Raw genomic sequence first — 20,356 nt, forward strand, 5'->3', positions numbered from 1 at the left:
TGAACAGTTTAAAAATTTAAATTCTACAGGATAATAAAAATTTTATATAATAGTAACTTAGGAAAGGCTATTTTTAAGAAACACACACCAAAAAGTCAACCGAACAAAAAGAAAAATTGATAGGTTTAATTCTCCCTGGTTTAAGCACCTCACATAGGAAAAAATTTAAGAAAAGGTTTACAGTTCATACTAGGAAGAACAAGTGTTTTGATCTATAAAGAATGAATAAGAACTAATAAGGGTATAGAAAAATATACAAAGAAATGGCCTTGAATTTCACTTAGGTTTAATGAAATTCAAAACAAACTTCAGTTTTCAGCTTGACCGAGTTTTAAAAATATATTAAATAATCTTTCTGGTACCTATTAGGAAACCTATATTTCTCAGAGGTATATGTTGTTACATAAAAGCCTTAAAATAAAGATACTGCCAAGAACATACTTCATAATTGACAATGATTATTTCTGTTGGTTTAAATGTTCATGATTGTACCCCTCTTTTTGTTGTCTCTCCTCCACCCTACAAATGAAGTTATACTATACATAATTAAATTGAAAGTACAAGAATCCTAACCTTTCAGCTTTCAGTCTGATACCTTTGGATTACTCTGAAGTGTATGTAACACAAACACCTCATGCCAAATACTATGTGCCCTCTCACCTAGAAACTAATTATTTTTCACATATTCGCTTATGTGGTTTCTTCCAATTATTTACTGAAAGAGCACGGTGAATTCAGCATGTCATGTAGCAAAGCTCATTGCTCATATTAGTTTTGAGATAACTGCAGATTTTTTGCGGGGGGGGGGGGTTGGTGGTTTTTTTTTTTTTTTTTTGGTTGAGGTAGAGTCTTACTGTAGCCTAAGTTACCTGGAATTCACTGTGTCATCTCAGGCTATCCATGAACTCACAGTGATCCTCCTACCTCTGTCTCCCAAGTGCTGGGATTAAAGGCGTGTGCTGCCATACCTGGCTTGTGTGTGTGTGTGTTTGCTTGTTTTTATTTTTAAAAGTTTTTATTTATAACCTCTGTACACATAGACGATGTACCCTGATGAATCTCTTCCTACCATGCTCTTTTGCCTCCTTCCCATTCCCCCTTCACTGAATCCCTTCTTTCCAACTAGCCCCTCTTCTCTTTTGATGTCATCATGACTTTTTCTTTGCTTTAATCTTCTATACATCTTGTGTAGATCACTGTGAGGTTATGACAGCAATGACCACTTCGTGTATGAAGGAAAGCATTGTAAAACACTTCTCCCATTCCTTTGGCTCTTATATTCTATATATATACATATATATATTTCACGAGCATTAGAGGGTCTGACAGAGATACCTGTTGGCTCTTCTGTCACCTCTTCTCAGCACTTGGGTGACTTTTGAGTCACCCAATGGTCACCACCATCTGAAAAAAAGAAGCTTCTCTAACCAAAAGTTGGAGCAGCATTCATACATAGACATAAATGTGAATATTTAGAGGACAATTCGGTGGGTATAACACACCCCTTTGGCTACCCAACAGTGGTAGCTTTCCCCCCAGGGCTCCTGTGCTGCGCAGCCATAAGCGTTCGACTAGGTTTTCAGTACCAGGCATAAATCTCCTCTCATGGAGTGGGCCTCAAGTCAAGTCAGAGAGCTGTTGGCTTTGCTCATAAAAGACAGGCCACCATCGCGCCAGTTGGCACACTTTGCCTGGCTGCTCAGCCATGTAGCTTGCAGGACTGTTGACGACTTTTCTCCCCCAGCAGGCTGCATAGCACTCTCTAGCACAACGACAGTGAACGAGGGGCAGTGGGGAGAGGTTTCCAGCTCAGCTCTGGCTGGCTTAGTTTTGAGATAACTTTCATATCCACGCAGACTGCTCTTCACACACGCAATCTCGCGCTGCTTAATGATAGCATGTGTCTGAGAAATCACCTTCAGGCAATTTTGTCCTGGTGCCAGCATCATCATCGCAGAGTACACTTGAACTTAGATGGCGACACTAGGTGATAGAATCTTGTGGGAATGCCATCATGATTGTTACTCCTCGTTGACCAAAGTATAACGTGGTACATGATAGTAGGTATGTGTGTAAAATATGCAAAATATACGACATAAACACATTTCAATAAGTACATTAAATACACATAGTATTTAAGTCAGCATGTCATTAATATGGTGAATTACATTTTTAAATATAAAATATTTTGCAAGTAAAATACATTTAATAAGTATGAATATTTATTGACTATAAATATATAGACAACATTGTGAGATACTGTCTGAAAAATAAACATATGTATATATTAGACCAACATGAAAATAACAACTAGAATGTATATAAAACTTTCATCCTATACGGATAATCTTTTTTTTAAAAAATTTTTATTTATTTATTTATTTATTTGAGAGTGACAGACACAGGGAGAAAGACAGATAGAGGGAGAGAGAGAGAATGGGCACTCCAGGGCTTCCAGCCACTGCAAACGAACTCCAGACGCGTGCGCCCCCTTGTGCATCTGGCTAACGTGGGACCTGGGGAACCGAGCCTCGAACCGGGGTCCTTAGGCTTCACAGGCAAGCGCTTAACCGCTAAGCCATCTCTCCAGCCCCTATACGGATAATCTTATATAGGTCTACATGTTTATCGAAGCATGTGGATACATATTAAGAGCAGCATTCATGGATACAAAAGCGATCTGAAATCTGTGTTTGTTTTCATCCTTGAGCTTCTTGGTTCTGTCATGTGCCTGTCTGCCCAGTTTCTCACCAAGTCCAAGGACAGAGATCCCTGCAGAGAAAGCTGGCCTGGCAGGCAGAGAAGAAGCGAGAGGCTATTGTACTGCGGCAGGCTTGTGTGCCGTTTCTGGGGGTGACCTCAAGAGAACGGGGGCCATGTTCAGTTCTTTAGGCCTCGGTCTGATGCCTGGGACTCTCCAAACACCTCCCCAGCGGCCTGCACACATACTGCTTCTGTATTACAAGTGCCCGGGCTAGACAGGGGCCTGAGGTTGCGCAGGACCCAAGCCCATCTCTCTGTGTTTGGGAGCGCTGAAGTCTGAAGGGAGACCCTTGCAGAGCGCACTGTCAAGTGGGATGATACAGGAAGCCAGGTCTCCTGCCCGCTGGCAGTCTTTCAGTGCCATCCCAGCAGCACATCTGAACGAGCTTCGGGCAGTGCCTCTCACTGTCATTGTAACCCTTGGGCTTGGGCAGCATCTGACTCTTGTTAGCACTTGGCCATCTGTTGCAGTCAGGTTCGCATTGCTGGTAGAAATCACCCAACCAAGAGCAGCCTGTGGGAAAAAAGAGGTTTATTTTGCCTTAAAGGCTCGAGGGGGAAGCTCCACGATGGCAGGGAAAACGATGACATGAGCAGAGGGTGGACGTCATCCCCTGGCCAACATCAGGTGGACCACAGCAACAGGAGTGTGTGCCAAATACTGTCAAGGGGACACTGGCTGTAATACCCATAAGCCTGCCCCCAACAATAACACTGCTTCCAGAAGGCATTAATTCCCAAATCTCCATCAGCTGGGAACCTAACATTCAGAACACCTAAGTTTATGGGGGGCACTTGAATCAAACCACCACATTCTGCCCCTGGCCCCCATAAACTGATAACCATCCATGATGTAAAATGCCATGCATTCAGTTCAACTTTAAAAGTCCCCATAGCTTTTATCAACATCCCCATAATCCAAGGTCTTTTAACTGAGCCATAATACCAAAAAATCCACAATGGCACAGAATAAACACTCACACTGCCAAAGATGGCCTTGGGCATAGCAAAGAAATATTCAACTAATGCAAGATTTAAACAGGGGAAACATCAAACTCTGTAGCTTCAGTGACAAGTCTCCAAGTCTGATAATCCTAACCAGCAACAAGTCTCTGGAGTTCCAATTCCGCCCCTCCAGCTAGGCTACTCGCAGTCCTGGACAACTTCACCCGGGGCCGGCAGCTCTCCCTAGCAGCCATCTCATTGTCCCGGCATCTCCACTGGGTCTCCACTGCAATCCACGGTTCAACCTTACGGCTCCCTGGGGTCACCATGCAGGCATCTAGCAAACCTGCTTCACATTGCCTATGACCATTTGCAAAACACAAGTCCGTGTTGCAAACTCAAGGACCATCTTTCCGGCATTTCTTATATTCCACAATACCAGGTAGGGTGCCAATTTGTTAATCCAGGGGGGAATAAAGCAGACTTTGAAGAACAGGACACTCCTTGAGCACTGGGGCCCTTTCAAAAGAGTTTACATTCTTCCTGTTGCCCCAGTGCAGGTCAGCTGGGCCAATCTCAAGGGTTATAATCTCTCAGTTGTAGCTGAATGGGCAGCAGTTCACCCAAAGATTATTTTTTCTATATCCCTCTGCTCACACCAGTTCATTTCTATGCAAAGCAACCCTGCACAACTTCTCAAGGCATGGGCATAACAGCAAGCTTCCCACACAAACTGCTAGCCCATTCCAAACAAAGCTCTTCCTCACCCTCATAAGCCAAACCTCACAGTCCATAGTTCTTACTGCATTCAGGTCTTTCAACTCTGACCAGAATAGTCCATCAAGCTGTACTTAGAGCACTGCAAGGCATCTCTTCGGCCAAGGTTTCAGATCCTTCCACATTCCTCTTGAAAAGGCCAAATCCACACAGTCAGGTGTCTAGCAGCAATCCCACTCCTCGGTACCACTTTACTGTTGCAGTCAGGTTCACATGCTGGTAGAAATCACCAACCAAGAGCAGCTTGTGGGAAAAGAGGTTTATTTTGGCTTACAGGCTCGAGGGAAAGCTCCACGGTGGCAGGGGAAACGATGCCATGAGCAGAGGGGGGACATCACGCTCTGGCCCACATCAGATGGACAATTAGTAACAGGAGAGTGTGCCAAACACTAGAAAGGGCAAGCTGTCTATAACACCCATAAGCCCGCCCCCAAAAATACACTCCTCTAGGAAGCATTAATCTCTAAATCTCCATCAGCTGGGAACCTAGCATTCAGAACACCTAAGTTTATGGGGGACACCTGAATCAAACCACCACACCATCATTGGGCCTTTTTCCCTCCTTTGCCTCAAATCTTTCCAAGGTGAATTTAATGTTTAAGACATACACCCAGGGCTGGAGAGATGGCTTAGCGGTTAAGTGCTTGCCTGTGAAGCCTAAGAACCCTGGTTCGAGGCTTGATTCCCCAGGACGCATGTTAGCCAGACACACAAGGGGATGCACGTGTCTGGAGTTCGTTTGCAGTGGCTGGAGGCCCTGGCGCACCCATTCTTTCTCTCTGTCTGACTCTTTCTCTCTCTATCTGTCCCTGTCAAATAAATAAAAATAAACAAAAAAAAATATTTTAAAAAAGATATACACCCAGTGGAAAAAATGAAGAAAAGATAGTGCCAAGGACAAAATTACAACAATTTACTTAATTGGCCTTCTTTTCTATTCTAGGATTGGGCAATACTGCATTCCATAAAACAGAATAAATATTCCCAGTGAGCCAAGAGGGGTTTTACAGATAGAAAAGTGCTGAAAAGGGCAGAAACCAGTAAGAATGGATTAGTCCTTTCAACATTACCTTCCTTGTAAGGCAGGGTCAGCAAGACAGAATAGAAAATAACAGATTGGTTAATGTTAGGTTATTATAGTAGGGTGTTTGTGTGTGAGAGAGAGAGAGATTAAATTAGAGGGATCTTGATTATCATGTTAATTGAAACGTTCCTCTTTGGGACATTTGACTACTACCTCTCTGTCTTGAAGTCCCAGAAGGTCATTCTATTCAGCTTAGCTTCAGTTTGGTAAATGTTAGCATGGCTTCATTTTCACTGGTAGTCTGCCGCTTGGGTCCAGTGCAGGAACTTAGGCCAAACAATGACCTGTAATTGGTGTTTGACAGCAGATAGAGCCCTGTGGTTAGGTTTGGTGATGGTCCTTCCAGATGATTCCCATAAAACTCCCCGCGTTCTCAGGTCATGCTATAGAGACTGTGCTTCCGCCTTCCTCTTCATCTTTCTCATGTCTTTCCCAGAATTGCCATGGAAACCTACATCCGGCAGAGGCAGCTCATCATGTCACCCTTGATAACGTCTCACGTGATTGGGGAGAACGAGCCGCTCACATCGGTCTTGAATAAAGTCATAGCTGCCAAGGAAGTGAATCACAAAGGACAAGGTGCTGGGCCGGGAGGGGACTTTGGCCGGGCCGGGAGGGAACATTCAGAGCTGGGTCCTTGAACTCGGGTCCCTGCACTCCCTCCCTCTCTCTCAGACACCAGTCTCCCTCAAGGATTGTCCAACTCAGGCACCTCTCCTGAAGATAGTCAAGTATGCCACCCTCCAAGGAGTGGGAATCACAGTTGAATTATAAAATTTTATAGAATAAGCTTTTATCCCACAAGTCTTTTTCTTGTGCCCTACATTCCCAAATGCTGACTTTTAAGCAAATGGAGAGACTCGGGGGCTGGGGAGATGGCTCAGTGCATAAAGAACTTTGTCTCACAAGTGTGAGGACTAGAAATCAGATTCCCGGGACCTGTGTAATTACCTGGGTGGGGGTGAAGGGACACACCTGTAATCCTAACATGTGGTAGGCAGAGTCTGGGGACACCTGGGACAAGCTGGTTCCCTAGATGAGCTGAATCAGGGAATCCCAGGTTCAAGTGAGAGACCTTGTCGCAGTAAGTAAAAGAGAACAATCAGGGAAGACAGTCAAGGTCAACCTCTGGCCTCTACCTGCATGTGTAAATTTAGGCAATTGGGAAATGTATCATTTTCAGCATATTGAGTTCTTCATGTGTTCATACTTATTCTGAGAGGGAAAAACGTATGAATTTATACTAAATAAGGAATATGAAAACAAGTAACATATATTTGGCATTTTGGAGGTTTAACCTAAGAATGTGATTTTAATTAGAATGCCAAATCTTTATGATAGATTATTGTTTATATGTGACTATTTGTTTTATTTGAAATAAAACTGAAAACAATGTCATTTCATCTCTTGCTATAGAACAGAACAAGCAATTCCAAATGTCTTGTTCTTCCTAAATATCTTTGTGTCTGCATAGTAATATATCATTGCTTAAATTTGTCAAAAACCAAATTACAACAAATTTAGTTTCATAACTAAGTCTAATTTCTTTTTAAGAATTAGTCAATGCTTCATTCCATAAATTAGGGTAAGTTTTCCAGTGGGCTGAGGTGGAAAGCTTGGGTCTATAGAGAAAGAAGGGCAGGGAAAGAGGGCAGTAGGGAAATAACTGTTTAACATCCGGTTACTTTTTATGTGTAATTACAGCAGAGGAAACATGCTGGGGTTTCATTTTACCTGGTCTGTTCAGGAGATTTGGCCATTATCTTTCTGTTGTGATTTCTCAGGAGGTCAGATAACAGCTTAGTTGATGTGCTGTGGAACTTTCCAGATGGTGACTCCATTTTGGTTTCTAGCATGGCCTGTTGGGACTCACCCAGTATAGGAGCATAGTCAAAAGCAATGGCCTCCTCTGTGTGTGTGTTCAAGTGTGTCTGAGTGTACTTTAGGGGCTGACTGAGATATCTCCCCATCCTGCCTCCTATAATTTTTATTCAACAAATTTAAGAAAACTAAAGTCCCCCAGGGAAGTACTTTCTAGTTTGTCCATATTGTAAATGTAAAGTGTTCTACTGTGACATTGTGGATATTGAAGCTTTTTTCCATATTTAGAACTAATGCCCCAAAGAATTCCCAGAAGTAAGCTCTTGGGGTCTGTTGGTGGGAACGAGCTTGAGACATCATACTGCCGTGGGTTTCAGAGCATGTGTCCCGTGGTCCTCTCATCTGCTTTCTGAACTAATATTTACACGTTTGCACCCATTTGAATGGTGGCAAGTAGACTCTTGTGGTCCTCTTGCGTCTAAGTAAGCAGCTTGAGCCTGAATTACCTAACTACTTATGGATCTATGAGTTTCTGCAAGCTTCCCATTCAGATTTTATGAGCCCTTGTGTCTTATTTAAGACACATTGTCTAATTTGGGATTTGCTAAATGTTTATACACTTCTACTCAGTGGATTATATATTTATCTTTTCTTTATTTGTGAGGATTTTTATTTTCTTACAACTAATTCCACATATTTAATTTTTGTGTGTTTTTAGTGTGTGGATTTGGATGTGTGTATATGCACGTGGGTATGTGCACCATGGTGCATGTGGAGGTCAGAGGACAGCGTTCAGGTTGATCCTTCCCTCCCAGCACTTCCAGCACATTCGAAGCAGGGAAGCTCACTGCTCCATCAGCATGTTGGTGGTGGATTCTCCTATGCCACCTCTCTTCTTGCTTTGGGCACACTGAGATTACAGAAACCCGCCCACAACTTCCAGCTGTTTTTTGTTTGTTTGTTTTCTTTCTGTTTTAAGTCTTGTTTACATGGGATCTGAGGATCTGAACTCAGACACTCAGAGCTGGGCAGCAGCAGCATTTTATCCACTGAGCTGCTCCCAGCCCCTCACTCAGCATTTTGCAGCAAGTATTTTATGTCGATTAAAACTCTCAGGTTATGCATGATAGTTCATTTTCTTTTGTAATTTCTTTGTTTCTCTGGTTTAAAAATGATTTGTTTTCAGAGCTATGCACTGATTTTTTTCTTCCAATTTCCTATCATCTGTCCTAATTGCTTATTTATTCTATATTAGTAATCTATATTAATAAATGTATAAGTTGAGAAATTGAATGGATTCTATTTTAAGTACCAAGAAAGTTATCCCCACACATTTATAAAAGGAGTGTCTTCTTCATGATTTGTCCTCTATTAAGTGGTCATATGTAACTAGATTTAAATATCTCTCTATCTATCTATCTATCTATCTATCTATCTATCTATCTATCTATCTATCTAATCTTTTCCACCTCTATTGTCACACAGTGTTGTAGATTTACAATATACTTGATATCTGATCTGCTAGGACAATCTTTACTATTGTTCCCTCCTGAAGGAAGGACCTGTTCACATCTGTCCAGTTCTCAAGGAAGTCCTGTTATGGTTTTGAAGGAAATGTCATTGAAATGTTTACATTACCCGGGGGAGGCTTACATCGTGGTATCTGGTCATTCTTATGCAATTTGCATGTTTTTCTCAACATCCCTGTGTGGGTTACATGGCTCACACAGAGTGCTGAAAGCTTGTCTCGCCTTTCCTTGCAGGGCTTTGGGTGTCCTTGAAGCTGTTGCCAGGTGACCTCACACAGGTTCAGAAGAACTTTTCACACCTGATTGACCGATCAACGGCAATCGCCCGGAAAATGGGCTTTCCCGAGATCATCCTGCCAGGTGCGCCCCGCCGTGTTCCCTTTCCACGCGGGAAGACGGCGCCTCCGCCAGGACAGCGGAGGCCGCCTGCTACTGAGCATTGGTGGCACCAAAACATGGAAGCAATAGAACGACAGCATCCTAAAAAGCTACCCCGCGGGCAAGGCCAAGAAAACACCTGTAGCCGTAATTCAGAATTCTCACTTTTCTCTCTCCCTTCCATTTGTTCTGCCCAGGCCCCTCCCAGACGCTTCCCCCAGCTTCCTTCCGGGGAAGGAATTGCTTCCTTTGCAGGTGGCCCTGCTCCGCGTGGCACCCCAGCACTAGGGGCTCTGCGCTCACTCGCTTTCTGGGGTCCCTCTGCTCCATTCCCTTGAGTTTCTACTGAGCTCACCGCTCCACTTTTGCTCTGGTGGGTTTTTATTTTTCCTTTTTGTTCTTTTGGTCCCACACGTTAGTGATGTGCACATGCATTCTCTAGAATTCATTGAATTCTTTAGTCTCCATGATAGTCAAACGAAAGGCACTTTATGAACATTAATATGATTGCATTACTATTGACAAAATTAATAGACAACCAGTCAGGTCATGTTTGAAACATTTTAGAAAATCAACTTGTTATTTACTGCGTAAATGCAGAAGTCCTTTTAAAGTAGCATACGGTCTTATTTCAGCTTTAAGGAACTGAGAGGTCAATAATAATTTGTTACTACCCACGTTACATGTGGATGATGAGAGTCAAAGGAATCTGTGGACTGAATGGGTAAGAGTGTAAGTAAAAGGGAGATTGATCGGGTCCTTTCTTCTCATAAGAGCAGGAGGTTCTTTGTCTGCGTACATCATTCCTTTTGGGGCCATTTCACCATGAGTTCATCAGCATCCTGTGAAAATTCTTCATGCTACTATTATTGTTTGGTTTGGTTTCTGAGATGGGGTCTCACTACAGTGCCTTTAGAAACTTGAAACAATCCTCCCGCCTCAACCTCTTAGTGCTAAAATATAGGCACACCGTACTGTGGGGAATAAATATTTCTTAATTATTGTTGAGGGTTTTTTTGTTTTGTTTCTTTTGAGATAGAATCTAACTCTAGCCCAGGCTTGCGTGGAACTCACTCACAAAGCTGGCCTCAAACTCACGACAATCCTCCTACCTCAGCCTCCTGAGTGCTGGGATCAAAGGTGTGCCCCACCGCACCCTGCTTAGTTAACTTTTAAGGGTTGGCTAGACAACCCAAAGGTGACAAGGAGAAGTTATTCTAGTTAATTAAGGTGTTTTAAATAAACATAAGAAGCCAGGTATGTGGCACACGCTTTTAATCCCAGCACTCGGGACGGAGAGGTAGGAGACTCACAGTGAGTTGGAGGCCACCCTGAGACTACATAGTGAATTCCAGGTTAGTCCAGGTCAGCCTGGCCTAGAGAAAGACCCTTCCTTGAAAAACCAAAATAAAATAAAATAAAAACTAAAAAGCAAATGAGTAAACATGAGGTACTCTTTAGGCCTTTATAAATATTGCCTGAGTCATGGGATTATTCTATAATGTAGTTATTTAATTAATACACATAAGGAATTCTGACCAATGTCTGGCACATGGGGAGCACCCAAAAAACAATGGTCTCTGCAATTATCACATTCTCCCAAGGTATTACAGAAGAGCAGTTCGCTACTGTATCCCAGCAGTATGTCAGAGGTGTTCATTACTAGCCAAGAATACCTACGTGGAGCAAATAATTAGTTCTTATAAAACCCGCGTGGTAAGTGGGTGTGTGAGGGAAGGTGGAATGAGCAAGCAGCACAGCGGGAGTTGCCTGGAATGCTCAGGCCATTATGGTCCGATCATTTCATAGTGCGCTCGCCGTTTTTATGTTGTTACATCCTAAGACATCAGATGGCTTTTCTCAGTAACTCTCATGGGAGGATTGTCCTATTGCAGGAGATGTTCGGAATGACATTTATGTCACCCTGATCCATGGGGAGTTTGACAAAGGGAAAAAGAAGACGCCTAAGAACGTGGAGGTGACCATGTCTGTGTTTGATGAAGAAGGCAACCTCTTAGAGGTATGTGGCAGCCCCTGCAAGTCCCACAGCCATCACACCCTGCGGGCCTTTCTCCCATGTTTTCTGTTGCTTGTTTTTTTAGGAGACTCTTTCTAGGTAGTCCAGGTTGACCTTTAACTCACTATGTAGCTCAAGCTGACCTTGAACTTGTAATCTTTCTGCCTTTACCTTCCAAATGTGGGCATTAAAGACATGTACCACCATGCCTAATGCTTTCTTAAAAGGAAAAAGTATATTAAACATGATAAGCCCATCATTAGCGGGACCAGTTTCACTATTGAAGCCATTTAGAGTTATTTTGATATGTTTGCTATGCCAAGAAATAAGCTCCACTCACTAAATTTCTCAAGTGTAAGCCTCAGGTTTTCAGATTCTTTGTTTTTGAGATCATCTGGCCACTCTAGAGCTTGAGCAAGGAGACAGGTGTGTCACAAAGGCTTGTCCAGCACATCACTTTCACTTGGGCAAGAGGAAGCAAAGGGAGGTCTGTTGAGGGAATGCTGTGATGTTGTAAGGACTCTTGGGTGCAATTCAGCTACCACTGTGCTCTGGTTTTAATGATCTGGAATCTGCATCCTGACTGGACAAGTCTTTTGTGTAGAAACACAGGAGTTGGAGGAAGAGCTAGGACATGATCCAGATGTCCTACCCCCAGTCCAAAGTTCCTCCAATTCTGACAACTCCCTAGCCATATAGAGAAGGAAGTCTTGGTTCTGACTTCAAAGAGGAAAGGCAAGGGGTAGCCACTGGAGTCCTCCATCGATCTCTGCCTAAGGACCTTGGAATCCACAAGTCAAGCTCCTGACTCACAAAGCTCCACTGAAGATCTACCCTGTCGTATCAGTGCTTGTGACTACAACACAGTACGGCCTGCCCCTTCCCTTCCCCTTAAGTATCCCTACCTTTGGAGGAAACATCCAAATGTTTACCAAGCCAAGACACATTGTGCATCCGGGATGCACAGGGGGATATGTACAGAAGATCGTGGGCTGCCTCATGGAAGTGTGGTGTTCACGGTGTTGATAACCTCGAGCCAGATCAGTTGAAATGCACATCTCTTCCTGGGTGGCCATCTCCTAGATTTGCTTACCAGTTCGGCAGTGACCCATCAATTCTTGGTTCTGCCAAGTCCCTACGGCTGAATACAGTCCTAAAGGAGATGTCACTTTTCTCGGGTAGCAGTCGATCTGCATGCAAGTCCTGACCCATATCCATGATCAGACAGGAGGAGAGGGAAGGGAGCCTGCCTGAGGATGAAGAGAAGATCACAGGACAGAAGCATGGGGGGTGCTGGGTCCTGCAGCTGCCACCACGCTTACATGTGTAGGCCTTCAAAGAAAGGAGAGAAAGTCAGTCTTTGCTTTGCTATTCAGCCCGTAAACTTAATTAATGACAGACACCAGAATAAGGCATGCTAGGAATGGGGAAGAGCCGTCTAGAATACTCCTTCTTCTCTACACCCATGGCTTCTGAAACCTGTTTCACTCACACTCTTTGCACAGAAATTTTTACAGAACTCTGGGTACATATGTATATAAAACAGAAGCGCAAGTTAAACATTACTGTTTAATGAATCATAAGTAAGTTTATTTTTTATCTTGGTATATATATAAAACTGCTGTCAATTAAAGAGGAAAGCACATTTGCATAGCAATAAAATATATGCATTTATTTTACATAATTAAATATTGACCGAAATTTGATACTGTGGAACTTAGAGCATCCTCACCTTTGTTCAGAGTTGATCCATATTTTAATTTTATAATTGAATTCTGACAAATATTCACTGCCAATTCAGAAATTGGAAATTCCATCATAATACCAAGCCAAAAGTTATTTAATGATGTTTTTCATGAAATTCAAGTCAGCAACTGAAACAGCAATTTTTAACATTAACCATCCTAACACAATACAATCTAAAGATAAACTAATTTGAGTCACATACTGAGGAATGACGGGATGAAATATGAAAAGTCTTTATTTTCTGTAATTAAACCATTATGTGCAAGAGCAGAAAACTTTACACATATATAAGATATAAATGTATATGTGTGCATATATTATATATAAATGTATATATATGTATATATATATATATATATAAAATACATGCATACATACATATAGGAAAACACTGCAGTTCATGATACACAGTAGTCTCAAGTTTGAGCAGAAGTATCTCAGGTGGCGTTGTATGGTCTAACAGCATTCATAGTGCAAAGTGTGCATGTTATATGTTCAGAGCCAAGTCTGCAGTGAAATCATGGGATACAACACGAGTGTGCATTGCCAGAAACACTTCAGACGCATGCATTTGATTTTTGAATTGTCTTTTTGGGCATTGCATGTTCAGAACCTTCTACTGCTGCCAAATTGTTCATGACCTAATGTCATCTCCTAATTGTTTCTTTCCATCCAAAGAAAGCAATTCACCCTGGTGCTGGGTATGAAGGCATTTCTGAATACAAATCTGTAGTCTACTACCAAGTCAAGCAGCCTTGTTGGTATGAAACCGTCAAGGTAAGAATTCTGTTTGTAACTCCCGTCAGCCGTGCAACCCCACTTACCTTCTTTTGGACCCCAAATCTTTCTGACCATGTCCTGAAGTTCTAGATATGCTCCCTCTGGGAATACAGTGAAGACAATAAGCTGGGAGTTAAACGTCTGTGCATGAGCATCTATTTTTAAGAAACACAACATTCTTAAATAACATCCTCATTCACAAATGCATAGAAGTTGGAACAGGGAAACTTGTGGTTATAATGATATGACAAGCTGCCAAGACAGTCCAAGGCCAAACAGAAATTTTTACACGCTGCAATCAGTTTCCTAACACGTTTTTTCTTGTTGGCCCACAGCCAAGTTTTCTGGGCCCCTTTTCAATTTAAATCTAGGTTTTAAGACTCCCAAAAGGCTTCGTAGATCTGGCATCTCCTCCAGGCCCACAGTGGCTCTGAAACTGGACAGTCAGGTAGTGTGATGCCATCTTATTGATCAGGTGACTGACTCAGAGAAATAAGGTTACTCCTAAGGTACTAAAGTATCTTACTGTCAACCTAAAGAGCATCATTTAAAAAAAAATTGACTAAATCAATTTATTTATTTGAGACAGAGAGAGAGAGAGAGAGAGAATGGGCACGTTAGGGTCTCCAGCCACTGCAAATGAACTCCAGATGCATGGCTTACGTGGGTCCTGGGGAATTGGACCAAGGTCCTTTGGCTTTGCAGGCAGACACCTTAACCACTAAGCCGTCTCTCCAGCCCCAAGAGCATCTTACTGTCAACCTAAACACCCAGCCGCACAGCACTGATCGTCAGTCCCATGAGCTCCTAGGGAGAACTCAAATACAGAAGCACCACCCTCGTACCTCAATTCAGAAGTGGCTTTTCTCACAGCCTTCTGTCGTCCACATGTTTTGGGAGAGGCCGTTCACGTAGATCAATATTATGCCTTTTAAAGCTACTGAACTTGGGCATTCTGCGTTCGTCAGTTCCTGGCATAATGACCCGTAGGGCTGGCATAATGTAACTGATTGAACTACTCACCTCCCATTTTCTCCTTTTCCCATTGTCCCATGGCTCTTTTCCTGTTCCCTCATTATACATAACAGCAGGAAGCTTCCTGCCCTGGGTGTTGTGTCCTTTTCTTCCATTGTACACTCTGGTTATCACGATGCCTGCATCCACCTTGCAGTCTGAAAGGTCCCATCTCAATATCCAGCACCGCTCTTTGCCCTCTGAATACGAAATTCCGTAACGTCTCCATAGTCTGGACCTCTGATGATCAGCTAGGTGCTCTTCCTGTGGGATTCTTTTAACTTGAAAACAGCTCACTTTGTGAATGAAGCCTCGTTTGTAGGAAAATGCTAAGATACTCACGCTGAGTCTTACTGTGATTGTACTCCTCACAATAGGTTGGAGTGAGGGTTCTGAATCTGAAAATTTAAGTCGATGTACGTGCTAACTACTCGGATTCGATACTGTACAATGCGTACAATGTATATGTAATATTGTGTCCCCAAAACGGGTACGATTATGTGTCAAAAATAAATTGTTACTGGGGCTGGAGAAGTGGCTCAGCAGATAAAGTACTTGCCTGCAAAGCCTACGGAACTAAGTTCAATTCCCCAGTACCCATGTAAAGCCAAATACACAGAGTGGCACATGCATCTGGAGTTTGTTCACAGTGGCTAGAGGCCCTGGAGTGCTGTATGTATCTATGTATGTATGTATCTGTCTACCTATCGATCTTTCTATAATCTGCTTGCAAACAAATAAATTAAAAAATTAAGCTACTGGCCCCTCTCTGCTGTGCAGGTCTTCATTGCTATAGAGGAGGTCACCCGCTGCCACATAAGATTTACCTTCCGACACAGATCGTCTCAGGAATGTAAGTACTTAGCTTTCCAGTGTGAAGTTACTGACTGAAGTCTACCCTCCAGGCTTCGGCTGAGGATCAGTGGCCAGCAGGACTCCTCCTGGTACAGTGTCCTGTGTACGAAGAGGCCCTGTGAGCAAGAATAGGGTGACATGGCCATAGAGACGGAGTTGTGACGGAGCATGAGCCTTGTATATATGTGATTTCCCTGTGTGTGTGTGTGTGTGTGTGTGTGTGTGTGTGTGTGTGCGTGTGCGTGTGTGTGTGTTCTCAAGTGTACGCTCCGTGCATACACATGCAGATGCCACAGGAGAACAAGTGTATGTCTTTAATCACTCACCCATGTGTTTCCCTGGGATGGCATCTCTCACTGAACCTGGAGCTTCTATGTTTAGCCAGGCCGGTTGATCAGTGAGCCCCAGCCATCCTCTCATGTTTGCTGCCCGTAGCACTGAGGTCATAGTCATGCATGGCCACACGACACTGTCTATGTGGACGCTGGGGGATCATACTTGAGATGACTCAGACTCTCTCGGGCCAGCATGCATATGTGGGCATGCTCGGTTACCTGCTGAGCCATTTCCTGAGCCCAGGATGAATGCCTGTGACTTCTGTGTCTTAGCTGAAGCTTGAAGCAAGCAGAAGTTATCCCATCTAAGGGGAACAGGAGAAATTTATTTGGGGGAACTAAGAAATAAGCCCAGGAGGGTCTAAGTGGATTTAGTAAGAATCTACTATGACGTTACACTGATATTGGCCATTTGATAAGGTTATGTAATGCAGTGGTCCTTTTTTTAAGCTTAAGACCTCCACAGACACTGCAAAACTTGTGAAGTTTCCAGACCTTTCTATAAAATGGTGTGCTTCTTACATATAAGCTGTGTGTGTACCTCCTGTCAGGCAATTTCCATTTTCGGGATGTGTGCATGCGTGTGTGTGTGTGTTACACACATGTCATATTTCTTGCTGACTTACGTTTATCATCCTACAATTAAACATCATGCCCCAGAGTAAATATTTTAAATCATCCATTACAGTCCTCACCTCCTGGGGTCCATCCACATGGCTAAGACACATATCTCTATCTTTTCAGCCAGAGATAAATCGGAGAGAGCTTTTGGGGTGGCCTTCGTGAAACTCATGAACCCAGACGGCACCACACTGCAGGACGGGAGGCATGACCTGGTGGTCTACAAGGTGATGCTCACATGACCGCGGACCCAGACAGCCAAGGCCATAGCCATTCCTCTTGAAAAGTGGCCCTTAAGGCTCTTCACATTTACGCGAACAAACTTCAGAAACCTCCTGAGAACTGTTTCGCATGACCCCCCTGAAGGCTAGGAACAGAGAGTTCCAGTTACACCCTCTGTGTGGTTTCCCATCACCCTCCAGGGTAACTACTGCATGATTGCTTTAAGGAACATCTCACTGCACTTGCAGAGCGTACCACAGCCCTGAGTGGCAAAGGGGCATTGTCCGCTGCTCTGCTGGGAATCATCTGCATGGCAGATGGCACTGGGCTTATCTGGAGCCTGGTGTGTGGTGGGATGTGGTTTTCACATCAACAGGAACCAGGCACCGTGTCTCTGCTGTCGGGGCATTGCTTCCTTTCCTGGCTGGCTTGACTCCATGCCTGCCTTCTCGCTATTGCTGAGAGCTGCGTCTACCAAGACCGTAGGGTTTAAGTGAATGCTGGAAGACCCCATTGATCCAATAGGATCTGGCGGGGGAGGGCACACCACTGGCAGCTCTTCTGACCTGCATCCCACTGATGAGTGTTTCCTTAGCCTTTCTTGAGTCTGTGCATAGTTCGGGAAGACACAGCCAGCTGCTGCTGCTTCCCTTAGCTCCATGAAGTACAAATGTGATCACCGATAAGTTCAAGAAAATGAAACCCAACCTTATTGTGCCATGCATTTATTTACTGCTAGCAGAGAATAGGATATTCTCATTTCTGGTTCACAACTTTATTCCACCTTTATTCTGTGCTGAAATTATTTGTGGATTCAAACTCTGCAGGAAGACATCAGTGTCTGAGTTGTAGGGGTTCCTGAGCATCGTTTGATAAACCATATGTCATGTACAGGCAGTGCCCTTGTGCTCTGCACATAGAGGGATTTTATTTTTTTTTATTTTATTTTATTTTTGTTAGCACGTGGAAGATGTTGCCCAGCATCTAGTGTTCCTAACATGCTTCCTTTTCAGGGTGATAACAAGAAAATGGAAGATGCTAAATTCTACCTGACCCTGCCTGGGACCAAGGTAGAGATGGAAGAAAAAGAACTACAAGCAGCCAAAAATCTGTCTGCCTTTACCCCCAGTAAGGATAGCACGAAGGACAGTTTTCAGATTGCCACTCTCATTTGTTCTACCAAACTCACGCAGAATGGTAGGTGTGGTGACCGCATGGACACAGGGAGGTTCTGCCTGGTCCTTCTGGGCTCCTTGGTTAGACTCGCCGGTTTTGGTCATGGGACCAAATAGAGACAATAGAGACAGGGTGCTGGGCAGTTAGATTCGGCTCTTCCAATGCTGATCAAATGACAGAGTTCCTAAACCAGTTCACTGATTATCAGTTACTTTTAAGTTTCTGGACAGATGTACCTGATCCATAGCAGCTTAAGGAAACAAAAAGTCTAGTTTGGATTTCAGAGGGGATGTCGTCTGTCATGGTCAGAAAAGCACGGCAGGAGTAGGAAGCTAAAGTCACTTCAGCCTATTTGCAGGGAGGAAGTAGAGGGAACAGGAAGTGAGGTAGGCTTCCTTAGCAAGGCTCCACCTATTGAATATTCTAAAGCCTTCCCAAAGAGTACCACCAACTGTGTTTAATATTTAAACATTTAAACGCCAACTGGATTAAGTATTTAAACACAAACCAGGTTAAGTATTTAAACATGAGTCTATTGGGAACATTAAACATTCAAACCACCACACAGTGCTTTGTAATATCAGAAAACTTTTAAGTGTATTCACTAAAAGAGGGGTAAAATCAAAAGTCTTATGATACTGTCCTGCAAGGAAGGAAAGAACTCTTATTTGGTGGATTTTTGTACAATAGAAATTGGTATAAGGGGAGGATACTGGCAAGGAAATAATTCACCTCTCACCAAAAACAGGTGTGGCAGAGGATTCTTGTTAGAGTTCGTTTTTTTAATTTATTATTTTTTTGTTTGAGAGAAAGAGAGAATGGGTGTGCCATGGCCTCCTGCCACCACAAATGAACTCCAAATGTACGTGCCACTTTGTACATCTGGCTTTTGTGGGTCCTGGGGAATTGAACCCAGGCCATCAGACATTGCAAGCAAGTGCTTTTAACAGCTGAGCCATCTCTTATTCCTAGAGGGTTTTTGTTGTTTGAGACAAAGTCTCACTGTGTGGCCTCAAGCTAGTGGCAATCCCCCTAAGTGCTGGGATTATAGACATGAGCCACCCACCCAGCAGAGCTCCTCTTTCTTCTGAGAACTCCCCTTACCAGTGTTAGGTTTTTTTCCCCCCAAGTTATAAATTTCCCATAAAATTGGCCTGAAAGTTCATATGAGGCTCCATTTTGTTTCTCCTCAAACCTCTGATTTCAGTTTAACATTTTGTATGTAACATGACATTTGATAATAACGGCTTCTTATTCATTTTACCTTATGTCATGGAGGAGTTTATTGAACAGTGGGCCAAGAATTTACTGTCTAGGGGCCTTGCCTTAGAAATTCTCTGTCCCTCTAGCATGTAGAGGATGAGACCTTGCCCTCGTGGATAATTTGGGTGAAGTGCCTGACCAGGAACTCTGCTATATAAAAACACTAAGCCGGAACAAGCAATGTGGGCAGAGAACATTCCAGGGTCAGATCTTGGGTGATCTTTGGAAGGGGTCCAGTATCGGGTTTGTTTTGATGAGTCATGCTGGCCAGAGAATAAGGATGGTGTTTTAACTTGGACAGGTGGCTAGACTCAAAGACTCAACAGAGTGGCATTCAGAGCAGATTACTCATCAAAAATTAAGCCAGAAAACCTTCTGGGTTTCATAGAGGCCACTTAGGCCAGCCATGTAACCCTAGCTGTGAAGCATATGTGATAAATTTCTGATGGGCGTCCAGAGTACACAGTATTTACAGAAGATAAGTTTGACTCCTAGAGATTGAACTTCTTTGATGAGAGATGTGCACTTAAATTTATGTATGAGGATGTTGCTCGATATTTACAATACATGCATGTTGGAAGCAATCCAGATGGCCAATAGTGGGAATCCATTTAAATTTTATAGTGTAATTAAATGATGAAATATATGCAGCTGCTAAATATGGAATTTCAAGACACCGACAAGGATGTGGAAAAATTTTGACACTATGCACATGACCTGAGGTTTTTTTTTTTTAATATATGGGGGCAAATTGGAGCCAGATTGTATCTGTTCGATTCCCAGCTCTCCCATGACCTCTTTGTGACTTGGTTTCCGTACTTCCTACATGAGAACAGTAACACTACTGCTTGACTATCCCTCACATGAAATATGTGGAACCAGAAATATTTTGGATTCCAGACTTTTTAAAAATATTGTAATGTTTCCACAAATGCAGTGAACGGTGGCAGGAATGGGACTCAAGTCTAAACATGAAATTCATTGTCCATTCACTACTTATCATATTTGAAATAAGAAAATGCAGATAAAA

The 20,356-nt window shown here is 43.1% G+C and overlaps 1 protein-coding gene across 2 annotated transcripts in view; it reads left to right on the forward strand.

Moving 5' to 3' along the window:
- The window catches only part of Dock5 (dedicator of cytokinesis 5), a 221,083-nt gene that overhangs the window by 120,691 nt on the left and 80,036 nt on the right, over positions 1 to 20,356 (forward strand). For both annotated transcript variants that reach the window (XM_004665821.2, XM_045131067.1), the window contains exons 12-18: positions 6,006 to 6,148; positions 9,154 to 9,279; positions 11,193 to 11,317; positions 13,739 to 13,837; positions 15,635 to 15,707; positions 16,789 to 16,892; positions 17,901 to 18,084. In XM_004665821.2, coding sequence (XP_004665878.2) covers positions 6,006 to 6,148; positions 9,154 to 9,279; positions 11,193 to 11,317; positions 13,739 to 13,837; positions 15,635 to 15,707; positions 16,789 to 16,892; positions 17,901 to 18,084 — 854 coding nt within the window. The remainder of the gene's footprint in view (positions 1 to 6,005; positions 6,149 to 9,153; positions 9,280 to 11,192; positions 11,318 to 13,738; positions 13,838 to 15,634; positions 15,708 to 16,788; positions 16,893 to 17,900; positions 18,085 to 20,356) is intronic.

Source organism: Jaculus jaculus, chromosome 12 (genome assembly GCF_020740685.1).
Source record: "Jaculus jaculus isolate mJacJac1 chromosome 12, mJacJac1.mat.Y.cur, whole genome shotgun sequence".
NCBI lineage: Eukaryota > Metazoa > Chordata > Mammalia > Rodentia > Dipodidae > Jaculus > Jaculus jaculus.